The sequence below is a fragment of the Cyprinus carpio genome, chromosome A4, assembly GCF_018340385.1.
Source record: "Cyprinus carpio isolate SPL01 chromosome A4, ASM1834038v1, whole genome shotgun sequence".
Classification (NCBI taxonomy): Eukaryota; Metazoa; Chordata; class Actinopteri; order Cypriniformes; family Cyprinidae; genus Cyprinus; species Cyprinus carpio.
The window spans coordinates 14045503-14064456 of NC_056575.1; the positions used below are offsets into that span (position 1 = coordinate 14045503).

At 37.2% G+C, this 18954-nt stretch overlaps 1 protein-coding gene across 2 annotated transcripts in view; it reads left to right on the forward strand.

The window, feature by feature from the left end:
- Window positions 1-18954, forward strand: part of LOC109076864 (neuron navigator 3) — a 282801-nt gene that overhangs the window by 61803 nt on the left and 202044 nt on the right. For both annotated transcript variants that reach the window (XM_042742261.1, XM_042742270.1), the window contains exon 2: window positions 26-453. In XM_042742261.1, coding sequence (XP_042598195.1) covers window positions 382-453 — 72 coding nt within the window. In that variant the 5' untranslated portion in view covers window positions 26-381. The remainder of the gene's footprint in view (window positions 1-25; window positions 454-18954) is intronic.

Consider the following 18954-nt stretch of genomic DNA (forward strand, 5'->3'; position numbering starts at 1 on the left):
CTGATAAGATGCATCTGTTTTCCAGATTTGATGACCAAGGATGCATCACTGAGCTGGACTACCAGAATACACACACTGGGATCTACTGGTTGGAAATTACAAACTTCTGAATGGATGTTTTCACATGTGGAGAAGATGCTGGTCTCTTCGTCCTGCTGACGTGGTCTCGGTAGTTTCGGGTGTATCTCCGTTCCTTGTCAATTTCCATCTCCTGTTCTTCAAGAAAGGCCCACCTTAGTCCGAGAGAAGATGTGACCCAGGGAAAGGAATAATCTGGCTGCCTGTAGCCCCCTCCCTTTCTCCCACACGTCTGGCTCATAGCTCTCTGTCTTTCTCTGTCTCACTTGGTCTCTTTTGGAGATATTACCACTCTCACCGGGGATGGATGTACCGCCTGAAACCAGCAAGCATGTAAAGAAGTCCACAAGTCAAAAGCTGGAGGATCAGAAAAAGGTAAGACATGTGGTTCATTCCTACCACTTTCGCTGTCTTCCGCAGGACTGAAAGTTCAAGACCATCAGCAATGCAGAATGGATGAGATTATCCATGCCGGTTTTCTTGTTGCTGCTGTTGGGTTTTGTATGTCCTGTTGGTTATTTATAAGCAGAGATTTAGGTAGTTCTGCAGAGGTGTAGGAATGATCTGTAAAGTGGAGGGAACACAATTATAACAGTTATTATCAAGTCAATTAAAATTAATTGTTATCATGTAATTAATAGTCGGTAGGTCAAGAAATCCTACCTATTATGGACTAAACCTAATATGGCCGGCCACTTTATTTTTTTCATCATCCTTAATATCTTAAGCATGAGAGGAGGGGATAAAAGTCAGGTTAAAGTTACTATAGGCTTTATATATGGAATTTACTGGTGTTTGCACTGGTTAGAAGAACTGAAACACTTCATTCAGATTTGGAAAAGCACTGGGAAGTTGTTTAGCGCCTCAGGTCTGCTCTACATTCTACATCTATGACACTGTCCTTCTGTCGCTCACACTGCAGGTGAGAGTGGAGCTCCTGCTCTTAAGTGTGATTAGTTTTTAACACTTTGCCTATGGACATGAGAGAAGTGTGTGCACTGTTTGATCTGAATGGAGTCCCACTGACCTGATTCTGGCTAATGAGATACCTATGATAAGCCATCTTCTTCCTGAATGACCCTAACATGCAGAAAACACCCAATAATCTATCAGCAAAACACCTGCAAAATCATTAGGAGTTGATGAAGTTAGGACCCAGACTTTATTGGGGGTTTTATTTCTGTTTTAGGCCTAACATCTACTGGGATGTCCCATATTAGCTCTTTAACGATACAAGTGGCAGAGTAGGAGCAAAGAAAGATGGATGCGTATGTGTGTTGCAGGTGCAAGCTTCTGCTTACGTTTTGGAAAACCGTTTTTTTTTTTATATACAGTAATTAGAGCCAGCTATTTTCTTTGGTTTTATTCAACTTTTTAAAATGCATTTTCAAAGACACTAAATCAGTTGTGGAAGCTCTTGGAATGTTTTTTGGAAGATTTTGTAATTGTTCTCAGACAGCCTATTTTCATTAACAAATGTCACTTTCTCAAAGCATTGCTCTGGTGGTTTTGAAGTAGTCCATTAATTTAGATATATTATGTTTAAATGACGTAATAAAGCAATGACTGCTAAGAATTCTGTGTAAATCTTACCAGCCATAACCACCAACAAGCAATAGATTACTTCGATTACTTGGTTTTCTTCACTCTGAATAGCCCCACCCACTGAAATCTCATTGGTCGAAAATCCACTTCTCATAAATGTATGTTAAACATCAAATATATTCTGACTGGCTATGATTATATCACATCACACAGCAGTTTCATGTGCAGTGTGGACAGACAAATCACTACTTACTAGAAACTCCAGTTCACTAAAGAAAAGAAGCTGAGTCATGATCAGTTTTGCTTTATGTACAATCAGTTTTGGAAGAAGGAATATATTTTTTTTTTGACAAGACAGCATAATAGAAATCCATTGAAATGATGTACCACTGTGTCATTTAACAGCACGTCAATATGCTGATATTGTGACCTTTCCTTCTCTGTGTGTTTTAGTGGTGATTTAGACCCAGAGACCTTCTGGCTCTCACAAAACAGTGACGTAAGTGGAAGAAAAGAAGAAACTGAAGAAGCAGCTTCTTTCCTTCCATGTTCTCATTGTAGTAAATAAAAGCTTTGTGCGGACAGATGGCTTTGATCATCAGTTGCGGAGTAACCAGTGTCCTCCTCAATCATCATAATCATGCACTCTTACGCTAATGGAAAGAAGCAGGTCAAAATACAATGTAAACATTGAAAGCTCGCTTGAATTAGACTAGTGAAGTATTGATGAAGAGGTGTCCTCCACAGCTTTCTCGGTTCATTTGAGTTTAAAAAAGATGGCCAGAGGTGTTCCATCTCAAACACTGCATGCTAATGGACAGGAAGAGCTGTTGAATATTCATGAGAAAGACTGACCATCAAGTGTGGCACTAGAGATTTACTGGTGGTTTCAAGAGGTGTCCGTTAGGAGAAAGGAGGAGAATACAGGCATTCTGTTCATACCAGAGATGTTTGGCTGCACAAGCTTGAGTTCTTGAAGCAGTATTGAGATGACCAGCTCTGATATACCTGTAGCTGGTTTCTCGGCCAGATGTTATTGTTGTCATCTGATTTGGATCACATTTGGATTTGTAGGTACAGTACATTGGGTTACACAGTTATTCCCATTTGAATTTACATCAGATTCTCTGGTCAAATGCTTAGATTTTAGTTAATTTAGTTAAAAAAATATATATACTGTTGTTTTGTGGTTATCACATCAACATCTACATTTTATCCAAAAATTAAAATACTGTCACCATTTACTCTCAAATTGTTCTGAACTATAAGGCTTTTTTTCCTTTCATTGAACACGAGGAGAAATTTTGAAGAATGTTAATAACGCTCTTTTCTCATACAGTGAAAGTAAACTGAGTAAATAGGGAAAAAGTATATTTTGCATAACACTACTTTTGCGCAGCATGTAAAGACATACTGTAAGTAAAACATGACAGAACTTCCATTTTAAATTTGTGGGAAGTAGGTTGGAGACCTACAAAATATTTAAATATATAATATCCAAGGATAAGTCAATTGACCCAGTCACTTATCTCCAGTATCAATGGGAAAAGCATGTGCAGCTATAATAATGCATGACATATGTCTCATTAATTATTTAGATGGCACATTTAACGCTAACGTCAGCATCAAAGAGATCATTTTCACTGGCTTTCCTTGCATCTTTAAAGGTGCTGTATGTAAGATTTTGACTCTACTAAAGCATAAAAATACCATAATATGTTTGCAGATATTTAAGAAAAATGCTTAGTTAAAGGGGTCATATGATGCGATTTAAATTTTTCCTTTCTCTTTGGAGTTTTAAAACCTCTTGGTGCATATCTGTAAAGTTGCATAGACTAAAGTCTCAAATCCAAAGAGAGATTCTTTATAAAAGACTCGTCCACACCCCCCTAAACCGGGTCGTTCTAACATGCCCCCACATCTCTACGTCACTATGTAGGAAGATTTGCATAACACCTCCCAGATGTTCATGCAAAGAAAGAAGGTGTACCTTTTATCCTCATTTTAGTATTGGCATCCAACCTCCGCTCACTCAGGGCCGCGGTGAGTGACGCTGTTTGTTGAGAAAGCGAAACTACTTTGTTTGGCCTTCCAAAAGAGGACACAACTAGAAATCATGTTTATATCATGTTTATAATGGGTTTTATGTTTATGTCTCGTTGCTCCGGACGGACAGGGCATCACAATATGTTAAGGGTAGGGCTGTGCGATTAATCGAAATCGTAATAAAATCACGATTTGAGGGTGCACGATTTCTAAATCGCTTTATAGCACGATTTTCCGCGGTCCCGACCTCCCGCAGTATGCTATCCGCTCCAATCAGAATGCAGCGCACCTAAGTGGAGTGCGAGAACAGAACAGACTGGGCATATGCCTAACTCCAGGTTCACACACTCTGTCTGTGATGCGTATTTTTTCCGAGCCCATATTAATGGATCAGAACGTTCACACTGCACGCGGTAAAAGATGTGAACAGAAAAGGTTAGAAATCGAGAGGTGCGAAAATAATGAATATCTAGCGCATGAGCATAGAGAGAGTTGTGAGTGAGTGAGAGGAGACATTTTTATTGCGCGCACTCTCTCCGGATGAGAGCAGTGTGTATCTGAGCACGCGTGTCTGGTTTTGTGACAAAGCAAAGTAAATCTGCGTGCGAGCGGAGAGATTCACGCTCGCGCATTATTTTAATGTGCTTTCGCGTTACAATAATGCGCTCTCGCTGCTGCTTCTGCACCGCATAGGCTACACATACTGTATACGCACTGCACTAAGAGTAGTGAGTGAGTGAGAGGAGACATGTTTTAAGTGCACCCGAGGCACCGCTACAATGAGCTCTATGACCAAAGCATGGAAAAAAAAAAAAAAAAAAAGCCCTGGACCCGGGTTTTATCTTAATTTTTTAATTTTTTTATTTTTACCTCATGTCTAGACATTTTGTTTGACATCTTTACTAGTGATTATTTTGACTTATGTCTGTTCTAGAGGCATGTTACAACTTTTTGATAAAGCTCTCATTGGTTTTCTTTTGGAAATATGTTTCAAATTTATACTGAATGCATTTTTGACTGTAAAGCATGTCTGTGTGTGTCAAAATCGTGATTAAAATCGAAATCGCAAAATTGATCAAAAAATCGTGCTAGGTTTTTTTTGTCCATATCGCACATCTCTAGTTAAGGGGCGTAACATTTCCATCAAACGCTTGAGGTATTCGGCCAATCACAAAGCACTGGATAGCTGGCCAATCAGAGCACACCTCCCTTTTCAAAAAATCTACGCGTTTCAGAAGGTGGGGCATAGAGGAGAAACTATAATGTACAGTATGTGGAAAATGATGTGTTTTTTGACCTTAAACCACATAAACATTTTATTACACCAAATACACAAAATAATGTTATTTTTAGCACCATCATATGACCCCTTTAACATACTTGTTTATCTGAAAAACAATGCTACAGTCAGTTATTCTCTTTGAAAAGGTGTGTTCGGGCCGGAATGTCGATCTTTGTTTTGGTTTGTGAAACCTGCCCACTGCCAGTTTACCCAATTTTATTTTGGCATCCCAGGTTGCCAGTTGGCGGAAAACACAGCGTATTTCATATCGTTCATTGCCAAGTGCACTCGTTCCTGTTTGTGTCATCAATCTGGCAACCTGCATGTGTAGAAAATCTGAGGAGGAAGTGCCGGGTGAAAAAACCCTCTCCAATATTTTTAATTTGGACTGCAATACCTAGTGCAACCTCTCAGTGTCAATCTTACATACAGCACCTTTAAGATGACGAACCATCTCCAGTGAGCTGAGATAACAACTTCTGATTATGTCATCTTTGGCAGCATGATATGGCAATGATTTTTTTATTTTTTATTTATTGATTTGTAAAAAAAAATTAAATAAATATTTAAAGAAAAACCAATAAGGGCCAGATGTACTAATCAGGGCAAATTAGCTTGAGAGAACAATCCCTTTAACATGGTGGTGGGAGTGTGAAGTTCTGTGGATGATCTAATGAAGATATTAGAGAACATAGACACAGCCAGTGCATTTTCATAGCAACCAACACAGTCTACCAAGAGGAGAGTAAATTAAAGATAATGTGTCTTACCAACTGATATTTTCAGATAATGTCTTCCTCTGGCATTCCAAGTATATTCTGTTCTCTGTGGTGCCTCCTCCTAGCAGCAACTATCACAGCCAAGTCAAGCACAAAATGGGTTAAGACATGCTTTTTTGGGCAATAAACTAATAGTGCAAATACCAGCAAATTGACAGCCGCAAAACTTAGTAAGCCACCTTGCATGATTTATTTAAATACTCTCCTTTAAAATCTAAAATAACTGTGTCCACACCTTTTCATCACTAATCTTTCACTGTGTGTCTTAAATTCCTGACAGTATTTTTTAACATCAAAAGAGGGTTTGCACTGGCACAAGCTGTTAGTAAATCTGCCCCTTAAAATTTTAACTTTATTTATTTATTTATTTTTTGCTATATCACTCAGTTTTAACTGCTTTTTTTTTCAGGGTTTGCACCATTCGGAATGATGCAATGTTATGAATGATTCTAAAGTGTGCCCATGCATTAATTAACCAAAACACCCCACTGCTTTGCATATCTGCACAATCTGCTTATGTGCAGCACACTAGCCACATTTGACCAGATGCATATTCCCCTTTTAAATTGGACCAAAGGGAAACCAAGTTTCTCATTTTCCTTTTGCCTACAGCAACCTCCAGCAAAACGGCCGGGCTGAATGGAGGAAACTGCTGTGTTTGGCAGGGCTGTGTTCCCAGCGGAGTGCCCAACTCTACAGAATGGGGTGTGCTTTATTGTAAACGGCTAGATAAATGCACAATCACTTAAACACAGCATACAGAAGCTACTGTCTCACCTGCTCCGATTATTAAAGCCGTCTGCGGTCCTGCTGCCCACTTTACTCTTATCAGCCCTTTCGGAGTACTAATTCTTTTGGCCCCTTTTGGGACGTGCTGGCTACAATGAGCGATTTATATTACATTATATATAGGGTCTGAGGGAGTGTGAGTATATGATACGATTAATTGCTCCCATTTATCTTGTCTGAAGGAAGGTAGATTCTTTAGCATAGCCCACCTTCCTCCTGCCCATCCCTGCATGCTGGGAGGATCTGATAGGTATTTCTGCATATTGGAGTTGAGAGGCAGCGGTCCACGTTCTGTCTCCGCTCACACCTGCTCTCCATTAGTTCAGCTTGGCAGGGAGTAGCACACAATTATCAAGGCCACCCTGAGCTCTGTGGCCAATCGGAAGGAGATGTGGATTTGCCAACACTTGTCTGACAAATGGCTGCTGTGCACCACTGTTACCTACCACTGTCATTGGCTGTGTTCAGCATAGCATAATACTCATTCAGTTTTTATATGCGGTATTTATATTGCACGTTATGCTGATTTTCTCTATCCCTTGTATATTTGCCAAAATGTGCATTTTTCATCAGAGCAGACAGCAAGGAGGAATAGGGTTTCTGATAATGCAATGTGCTTGACACGTACTTGACACCTTTCTTTGTCAGTATGACTTATGATGTCAAAGCAATATCTACTGCAGTTTTTGACGTTTTTTTCTTGACTCGTCACTTAAACGTCTTTCCCCCATTTTCACACTTAGATTCCATGTGCTGTCATCTTATGTTCCATCCAAATATCATTTTTTTTAAATAATCATAATTATTTATTGTATTTTTATGTGTTTTATTAATATTGCCAAATCAAATTTGTAAGCCCCCAGAATATAAGGAATAATTATGACAAAACTGTTTGTTTTCAATCTTTATACAGAAAGTAGGAAACAAACAGAAAGAATAGTTATTAAATTGTTAAATGTATTTCAGTGTATTAAAAAATATAAATATTACATAATACATTTTATATATATAAAACTGCCAAAACTGCCACTGCCATATTCTTTTTCAGGTGAAAAAATAGTAGGTATTATATATCATGTACTGTGCAGTAACCAGTGTGTTAGCATTCAATTTTTGATTACCACTGAGTGACATCCAATCACTGCGGAGGTCTTGTCACAGGAAGTCAGTATAATCTCAGTATCATTGCTGCTGTGTCTGTGAGCCCAGTGCTGTGATGCCGCCATACCCTCATCGTTGGGAAATGTATGCTCTTAGCATTAATAAACTGGGTCTTTAGTAGATGTCAGATGAATAATTTAAGAGTCTAGTTTTAGTGTTTCACAGTCATAAAAATACAGTGCTTCTCGTAACATTGCTGTAACCACGCTGAAATGGGATGTTGTTTTCCTTTGTAACAACTTGAAAAACTATTTCACCAGCCCTATTACACAGCTTGTCGCTTTTAATTTGCTTCTACTCTTTTTAACAAGCCTGTTTTTTTCTTCAAAGGTTAGCATGTAATTCTGAATCTTCCCTTTTCATTCAGTTTTATTCAGCTATAAACCTGTTTCCTGGTTCACTGCATGACAAGCATGTTTTATTTTGGGTTTAATAGTGATTTGGCGCTGTGTAACGTGAAGGACTTGCAGTCAGAGGCAGGTGTGGGATGCGGTTTGGGTCTCTAATCTTCTTATCGTGAGCTGGCACACAGTCTGAAGGGCGGCGTTGAAGCAATGAACCCACTTGACCTCAGGCCGACTGCTGCTGGCAGGAGCAATGCTTCCCTACATCGCAGCACTAGCACGCTAATTCAAAAGAAGCCCCCTGTACCCTACTCCCCCCTGGGGTGGAAGACTGTTGCTTGTCTGGGTCTGAGCCGTTGGGGGATAAGCTGGGCGCACAAGTGCCAGTGGCACCGTGCCGAAGAGTCGGACTGTCTGGTTGTCACAATATGACTGAGACACCATAAAAATATAACCGACAGCTTACAGGAAACTGTGAAAATGGATAAATGCAACATTGGCCCTTTTCCAGCAATAAAGGAAATGTGTCACTCAGTGTCGACTTTCAAAAGAAACATCACTTTTGCACGCACACGTCAGTTTGCTGTGTCACTTTTTGTCTGTCTTTCTCTCTTTCTCATTTCTTAACCTTGGCAGTTTGTTGAGTGTTGGGAAAGAGAATGACGTGTCAGTGGTTTCACATCTGTTGTCTGTCTGGAGTTATTATTTTACAGTATTAATGTAAATTGCAGGTTATATCCATTTTTCTACATTAGAATTTTTTTTGTTTTACTATTATTATTGCTCATACTAAGGGTTGAAAATTTATGTTCTATTGACATGAAGAATTATACCACAAATTGTGTGATATGGCGATCAGCCTTATTTATTATGTTATGTTATGTTATGTTATGTTATGTTATGTTATGTTATGTTTTAATTTTTGTGTTTAATGATAGGTTAATAGAAAGAATGCGTGGTCCTTTTGGCTGTAATATATCATCTTATATATATTTTATTTTATAGAGGTAGGGATGCAATGATATATAATTTTTCTCAGGCTCTGAGTAAATGTTGTGCTGCACTTCATTTTTTTTTGTCTTTTTTTTTTGTCTTCAACAATAGGTGGGGTACATTGATCATTTAACTATACTTCATTGTCTTAAATTTATTGGCCTGTTTTATTCTTTGGACCAATAAAATAACATTAAAAAGTAATGTATCTCTATATTGATATGGCATCGAAATATTGTGCACTTTTTTGAGCTCTTTGACTTGAGCCCTACTTAGCAACGAGTCTAAAAACTATAGCTGCCACATAGCAACATGTGAACAACCATTCAGAACACTTTAGCATCGTATAGCAACACAATAGCAGCCACCCAAAACATCCTAGCATTTCCTTCATAAATTGTATAAGTCTAGATATTTGCTTTTTATATGTTTCCTAAGCTTTAAACCAGAACCAAAGCTTATTGTTATGACATTAACCTAGTCTCATTTGCTTTGACACTAAAGTAATTTTAACACCATATTGTTACACATGGATCATTTCTGGATTGAAATTCTGCCTGAATGGCTCATTGAGTTTCAGATCTTGGTGGTTTTTCTTCCCGGGGAGCTTTATCTTGTAGAATACATCCCCCGCAACCCTATCTAACCAAATAATTCAAATAGCTTCCCTAAAGCTCCAGGAATCCTTGTCCTTCCTGCTTTGTCCATGATGCCAGTCTCTTTGGTTATTGGTTTCACTGTGGTGAGGAGATGAGATAGCTTTCTCCTCCAGCTTGAATATCCTTCATTGATTATGCCTATGTAGAAATACAGCAACCCTGTGCCTGTTAGAGGCCAGCCTTAAATCACAGGGAAACATATGTGCTTACAGCGGGATTGGGAATTCAGATGGATCGCCAGAGCTGTATTGAAAGTATATGTCCACCATAAACTTTCATAGCAGGCTTTCTCCAGCCGTATTGACGCTAACATGCTAATTTCCTGAAGTACAGGCATGCCAGAGAGGAATACTGCAACCTAACCCAGCAAAATGTGTCGTTGAAATAGAATCCCATTATTTGACTAGTGAAGCAAAAGTCTAAGTGAGTTGCATTGTGGGCCGAGAAAAAAAAAAAGAACAATTTGTATCTAATATTGCAACCAATATAAATGGTAATCATTTTGGGGCTTCAGACACGCGCTCTCTCACAGTAATCAAAGAGCCTGGAAGCACACGGCTCTAAATCTAGTTTCAGGATGCCCTATCAGAAATCAGAGCTGACAATATAGTGGTAATCATAAGTCGGGCACTAATTCAGCAAAGCTTCTCATATTTCTTTTTCCACCTAATGGGAAGACTCAAGGTTCAGTGACCTGTACAACGAGTTTAAACTCTGAACACTGTGACTCGTTGTATGCCTCTTTATTAGAGCATGCTATGTTAGTGCTGAGTGCTGAGAGTTGGGTGGTTTGATTTTAGACCTCTGCATACGTTTGCATACGTTTTTAGACCTCTGCATACGTCTGATGATTTTTCATTTAGTTACGATCATCAGGATGCATTCAGTCGTAAATTTGCATTCATGTATACTTGAATAATCTTTTAATATATTGCAGTTGACCTCAGAGGTGTAATTCACAAAAAGACTGAATTGCATAATTTATATTATATAAAAAATGCAATATATTATATAATTAAATAACCCACTCTGTCTGTATGGATTTATTCGTTTATTTATTTAAGTGCATTGAATTTGCTTTCATATAAACTGTCATTCATATAAAGTTCAATTACATTGAACTCAGAGGGTTAATGAACTAAAATATTAAATTGTGTATATGTATATATTAGGGCTGCCCCCTAATAGTTGACTAAACGTTAGTCGACCAGAAGAGGCTTGGTCGACCAAAATTGTATTAGTCACTTAGTTGCAAAAAAAAAAAAAAAATCTGTGACAGACAGATCAGTCTATGCTCATACAGTACGTCGGGCAGAAAATCCAAACGCTCGCCTATCATTCATCGACCTCAAATATTGTTTATTATCTGAAATTTGTAAGTATTAGTGACTTTACATGTCTGCTCAATGTAATGTTAACCTAGAGAAATGTGCGGAGAGTGGAAGAGTAGCTCACTGCAGGACAGATGGAGGTGCCGGAGCACTCACTTGCACTAAAAATACTCCTCATTTTTGGTCATACATCTTTCGAATCTGTAAAGACTCTACGTTTATTTGTGTGCACTGTAAAATAATGAAAGCAAACAGGATGCGCTTATGCCGTCTTGGTCTGTGAACTTGAGCGCGTAACACCATGTATATCTTTACCTTACTGACATAAAAAAATATATCTATAGAGAATGAAATTTCAAATGAACCAATTTAAATGGAAAACAAATATTCTCAGATTATGCAATCTGCATGAAACTTGCACACAGGCGCGTCACTACTGCGGAGATGACGAGTCAGTGTCACAGACTTCATCTCTTAAAACGAGAACAAAGAAAGCACTGGTTTATCAAAAGATTAAAATGTTAATGCAGTCTCCTTACTGATTTTTCCTGACACATTCATAATCATTACTTCTGCGGGTGCGTGTGCTTGAGCGCTTATTAGGCTATGTAGGCAATTAAAGGCTCATTATTATTATATAAATGGTTTATTAATAAATGTGTGATTAGTTGACTAATGCTTAAAATGAACGACTACTAGTCGACCAGAAAAATCCTTAGTTGAGGACAGCCCTAGTGCAATATATTAATATATTGTCATTTATTTATTTATGTAAATAAAGTTTCCATCACTCCGTCATTTGGATTTCAGAGAGGCCAACATGAGATCAGATCAGGAGCAGTATGGGGACTTGGGGTAAAAGTTCTACTAAAATGAACAAAAATGCCTCCCATATTGAAGATACTATTGCAATTAACACCTGTATAATTCAAGTAATTGTACAGGCCCAACCACATGTTAGAAACATTAAAAAAAAAAAATCACAGAGGTACTTGAATGAAAGTTAGGTTTTTTTTTTTTTTCACACACCGTGCAAACAAAAATAACATAAATCAACTTACAAAATAACTTGAGGCTGGTTGAGTTGATGCCATAATGTTTGATTCACATCAAACAAAGTTTGTACTGGGTAACCAGATATTCCACTCAAGCTTTTTTCCCAGTACACCAGTCACTCATTTTCATCCCTTCCAGAATGAGTGGATGGTCTATTTAGTTATAAATATCTTTGGTCTGACAGCTCTGACTCCCACACTGCATTGCAATATAAACAAACATGCCTGTGCACATACTGCTTATCACTTGCTTAACTTACAGATGATGATAGTCATTATAAAAGCATCATGAAAAGTATATATATATATATATATATATATATATATATATATATATATATATATATATATATATATATATGTATATATATATATATATATAAAAATAAGAATAGATATTTTGTAAATATGTTAAAAAACAAAAGTTAAACGTAAAAATAACTAAAATTGCTGATACATCAGTTTTCCAGCAGTTGTCTAATCCACATGTTTGCAAAAAAATTTGGGGAAGTTTCCAACTAATTTTTAAACTACTAACCTATTACCTGTTCTGTTTTGGCACATTTAGTGCCTGGTTTAATTGAATTGTGGGTTGATTCTCCATGCTGAAATACCACTTGCAAAAGAGGTGCAGCTGTGATTTTATAAAATGATAGATGTCTGCACTTTCATATCCATGTCATGAATTCCCTGTAGGGTTGTTTTTTAGTATATGCCTTGAGTATAGTATATACATTAAAACCGAGCACATTTTTGTTGTTGTTCAGAGTACATACTGTAAAAGTAAGTGCTGTATTTTAGATGGCAACTTGCTATCTTTTTGCACTGATATCCATTTTATCTGCATCAGAAGCACAGCAGCTCTTGTCAGCTTGTTTCCATATAAACAAACTGTAGGTTTATTCTATCTACAGAAGCACACACATATCCTGAAAGCTGATGAAGAATACCTCCTCTGCTCAATGCCTATCAAAGCCGTGAATCATTAGCACACTTCCCACCCTTCTAACCACATATTTGTTTTTGTTACATCTGGTCGTCGGGAAACATGACGGATAACTGACGTATTCTTACACCTGCATTCCTCAACAGCAGTGCATCATTTTCCAGAACCTTAGGCTGTAAATTTTCATGCATGCTATTCTGTTTTCTACCTGTGAGTTGTGTTTTGGTCTCACATTACTCTCTAAGAGCAAGTGTTTGTTTATTGAGCATTTATTTATTGTCTTGATCATTTTTTAACAACAACCTCTTCACAAATTGAAACAAGCCTTTAAAACAGGAAGGAAAAATAATAATACACACTTCTGTTCAAACATTGGGGTTTGTAATTATTATTATTTATTAAAAGAAATTAATTATTTTGTTCAGCAAGGATGCATTGAATTAATCAAAAGTGACAGAAGAGACATTTATGTTACAAAAGTTTTCAAATACATGCTGCTCTTCAGAATCCTGAGAAAAAAGTATCATGGTTTCCACAAAATATATTAAGCAGCACAACCCTTTTAACAGTGATAATAATAATAAATGTTTCTTGAGCATCAAATCTGAAAATTAGAATGATTTCTGAAGGTTCATGTGATGCTAATGGCGTAATGGCTGCTTAAAAAATTCAGCTTTGGCATCACATTTTATTCTAAAATATATTAAAATAGAAACAGTTAGTTTAAACTGTACTAATATTTCACAGTATAACTGCTTTTACTGTAGTTTTGACCAAATAAATGCTGCCTTGGTGAGCACAAGATAATTTTTTCAAAGACTTTTGAATGGTATAGTGTGTTTATATGAAAGTATAACTGAAAACATGGTTGACTGCCAAATATGAATTTATACTGTTATTGAAATTTTGAAAAAGCAGATTAAATGATCTTGGTTTAATTGGATTTAGTTTAATCTGCATCTCTAATGTAATGTATTTTAAATAATGTATTTTCCCAGGTTGACTGCTAAATATGTGTGTTTTAAGTGTATTGATTTATAAACTTTTATAATCATTTCAAGTCTAGAATGTAGAAACACAGTTTCATGGTTTGCTATCTTCCCATCTGTTGCAGTCAGAAGCCCTGGTCACAGGGGATTGTGCAGTGAGTATTGGTGTGTTTGTGCATAGCCACGGTTACATCTGTCACAGGTGACTCATGAGATGTGGGGGCACTTTGCACCATGGGATACAAAGCTAGATGAGCTGGAGGGATATTTGTGTGTGTCCTTATGGCACTAACTGGCAAAGAAATGCAGTCATGAATTGACATGAGACTCAGATTCACTGCGGCTGCCACAATTGGTCACTATTGCATGGTTTAAACCTGCAAAACGCACCATGACTGATGTATTGCGCCTTCTAAAGCACTTTACTATTGTCAGATGACACTAATATTATAGCAAGACCTTAAGCAATAAACATTAGTACACAATGTTTGAAAAGTCTAGTCACAAGACCCAAAATGATCTTTTAGCTTCAGGTCTGTAATTTCTCATCCCAAAAAGAAAGTCATGTGTTTAAACTTTCATTCAACTCTGTTTAAAGGATGTCATTTAGAAAATGTAATCTTGGCATCACTCTGAATATCATTCCATTTCCATCAGTCTTTAGATGCATTTACCGGCGTCACATCAACAGTTATTAATCGCAGAACTGAGCTACCGCAGACAAGCATCCATTACTCTCATCGCCCCTTTTGACAGGCACGGAATCACGGTTTTTCACTCCTGCCCATAACCGTCCCACGCTACAGTGGAGTAAGTGCCTGTGCCTGGGATCACAACAGAACCATAGGGGCTGATTTAGGGGCAAACCGCCTTTATTTGCTGTGAATGTCACTATAGCTGTCCGTCTCATACGTAGAGCACAAAGCTGTCAAGGTTTTACTCTAGACACACTCTCTATCTTTCTCTTCTATACTGGCGGCGGAGGAAAGATGCGTGTACATTATAGGGAAATGAAAACAAACCAAATTTTGCTGAGATTGGACTACGTTTGGGGTGTGCTCAACAAAATTGAAATTCTGTCTTTATGACCATAACAGCATGTAATTAATTATTATACAAGACCCTTAGTGAACTGTGAAGTTAAAAACGAGAACACAGAAAGTGTTGTTAGCCTTAGGCCCTGTCCACATGAATGCAGTTATTTTTAAAACCGCAGCTTTTTCTACGCGGTTTGGCTGTTCTTTCACATGTAAACGCACCACCAGGTCACTGAAACCCAACATTTTTGAAAATGCCTGCTAGGGTGAAGATTTCCAAAAACTCTGGTTGCAGTATTATCGTGTAGACAGCGAAAGCCCAGTTTTTGGCTTGTGAAGTCGGAGCCTACACTGTTATTTTCAGGTTGGCCAACATGGGTTTACGGTTGAGATTATATCACCACCTGTTGGTTTGGCATGCTCTTGACGGTGCATCATTGCATGCATTTGCGTTTTTATATTATATTATATTATATATTTTTTTTTAAAGCGGAAGAAGGAAAAGCTCTGTTTATAAAAAATACCCGTGTACGTGTGGACATGGCCTTAAAATGTTAAATTATGTCAGCGATGAGAGCCTCGTGGGCAACACACTTACATGTAGTGCTGTTGAGCTTCAGGCATCCCGATTACGAGTCCCCCCCCCTTCCCCCACATACACACACTTTGCTTCCTGTCCACTTACTGTCCTATCGAAATAAAGGCCAACTGCTTTCTCTCTACAATCTCTTCTTGCTAAGACATTTTAAATGTAACTGATGAAATGTTGTGTTGTTTTGTTTTCCACAGTTCAAGATGTTTTGCACTCTAAGGCTGGTATGAGTAAGTCAGTGCTGTAGTGTTGACCTCTTGTGGGATGTTTTGGCTGTGTGTGGGCAGCTTAGCAGTGAACCGATCAGGATTTCTGTGAAGAGGTCAGACCAGTCCCTATAAACTTACTTCTTATCTTATATCGAGGTGTTTGCTAAATGTGAACTTAGTCAAATATATCCTGAAGCCAAGCAGTTTCATAACTGTTACATTATTCTAGCTTTTCTTGGTTGGCTTTCATAAAGGGAAAATAAAGGTTTGTCATGACATTTCAGTGACTTTTGAAACCATTAGTGAGAGAAACGCAGTGGAACGGAGATATAGAGATCATCTTAATAAGGCAGCACTGGTTTTGGAAGTAGCTGAGTTGTGGAAAACAAATGGTCCTGCGAATAAGACAGAGTTTCTCTTAGTCTGCGGTAACTGCACACTTTGGGTTTGTGGGAAGATCCTTCAAGGTCAACACTAACAACTTCTGGGTAAAGCCACATAATATCCATTTCCCCAATAATATCTCCAAATGGTTTTCAAGCTCTGAAGCAAACCAGTCTTGTTTTAGTGTTCGTGGAACTGACCTGTCATCCCTGAGCTCATGAGTTACATAAGGCTGGCTAATCCCAGCTGACCAATACCATTTTTCAATTAATACTGGATTTAAGTTGTCAAACAGCAAATTATAGAAGGTTTGAATGATAAAAAAGTAGCTCTTGTGCACTCAAGACCTAGCTCCATGGCACACTAGCAATACTTTAGAATACTTTTGCTATAGCTTGTAACTATTTATGATAGTACTTTTTTTATTATAAATTTTACAATCCTCACAGGGATCTAAACTTTTAAACAGTAAATTAAACCCATTAGGCTATAAGTTTCACAGCATACTTTGTATAACGAGGAAGCATTCAGATTTTCGACTGATTTGGAACACCCTAGATGGGCAACAAACCTCTTAATGTTTACAGTTGATTCCAGTAGTTAGCATGTTGCTAAGCTAATGACATGATTCTGTAATTAATACAAAACTATATTACACACAAACAATGGGTAAAATAGTCATATTTTGAATGCCGTAGATGGATACAAACTCTTCTAACATTTACAGTTGATTCCATTAGAGTGTATTGTCAACATGTTTCTAAGCTAACAATGTGATACTCTAATAAGCACAAAATATGCATTGAAAACACAAATATTGAACACACAAATACATTTCAGAATTTAGTTAAATATAACCATAATCAGCATAAAAGCATCGCTCTTATCTTGGATTTGTTCTTTCTCTACACAGATCACATACTTTTTGAAACATCCTTCACATTTCAGGGCACAGATACACCAGCAAAGGTTTCCTCACCACCTTTGTTTTTCTCTGCACAGATCATGAGATGAGATGACTGCTTTGGTGGTTTATCTACTAAAATACCCAACAAGCGCCATCTCTCACTCTTGCTATCTCAATGGCTGATAGATTTAACAAAGACTGTTTACAAAGCAGAGAAGAACCGAGTTGGTTGTCACTTATCTTGTCTACAGGCTCTTAGTCTTTGATTTAGTTATGTGCTCCACACAAGGACAATTTCTTGCAGTCAGCTGAATTTTAATGCACTACTCGCCACAACAACACAAGAATTGCACAACATAAAAGTAAAGGGTAGCTGTAGAACACATCCTAGACACCCAAATAGTGCCATATTACTGCTAATTAATGTTGTCGTAAACAGTACAGACTTCATTACTGCAGCACCTCATGCTTGGCTTAATCTCTTTTTGACATTCACATGCGCCACATGTGAAAGGTCAAATGGTTTGTTCAGATTTTTTTTTTATTATGTGAGCTGCATCTGTTGAGCCATTACATCACCCAAAACAACTAGTCAATTACTATTTCAACAGAGGGCAAGTATCACAGGTCTCTGCCGAAAAGATCAGCTCCGCTACTGTAGGTCACAATTCATTGTCAATAATAGTGGATGTAGTCCTATAAAATTGTTGCGGTTGAACGATAGAGATATCCTTTTGCTGGGTAACAAATGCTATGCCAACATCAAACCATCGTAAACCAGGCTGGTGTTTTTTAAAAGGGGTTTGATTGGAAAGGTTTCACATTCCTTATGACTGCTCTGCCCTCCTCCACTTTGAAAGCATTTTGCTTCTATTAATTTAGAAGTACAACTCAGGCACTTCAGCATCTGGCTGTACTGTACTAATTGCCCTCTAGCAAGAGATTTGCACTCTGTTGGAGACTGACTCTGTGCTGCGGATGTCATCAGAGACAGGAAGAGTGTAAGCATAGAGTGAATCCCAATACAGTGGAGAAGTCAACCTCAATATTGTCTTAATTAGTGTGTATATATATATATATATATATATATATATATATATATATTTTATATTTATATATATATACTCACACACTGCATTCATTTGATTAAAAAAATATGTAGTAAAGCAGTAATGTTGTGAAATATTATTACAACATAATATAACTTTTCTGTTTTAACACACACACACACACACACACACACACACACACACACACACATATAAATAAATAAAATGATTTCTTTGATGGCAAATCTGAATTTTCAGCAGCCATTACTTTAGTCACATCATTACATTCAGTGTCACATGATCCTTTAGAAATCATTCTAATAATTTCGTTCAAATTTTCTTATTCTTATTATTGTCAGTCTTGACAACAGTTGCTTAATATTTTTGGGGAAAGCTTAGTTTTTGAACAGGGTTCTTTAATGAATAGAAAGTTCAAAGAACAGCTTTTATTTTAATAATCTTTTGTAACATTATAAATAGCTTTCCTGTCATGTATGATTAATTTAATGTGTCCTTGCTGAATAAAAGTATTCATTTCTTAAAAAAAAAAAAAAAAAAATCTGTATAGTATATAAAATATGGGACCATTGCTGAATATAAGTATTTTTTTTTTTTTAATTTTTCAATTTTATATGTTTTTATATAATGTTTATGTGTAAATCAATATTTTTTTATGGGAAGGACTGCTTATATAGAATTATAGCACTATGGAAAACATCTGTGTTCCAGTGTTATTCCAGGCTGAATCTGGCCCACAACAGTGCAGATACCTAAAAGTA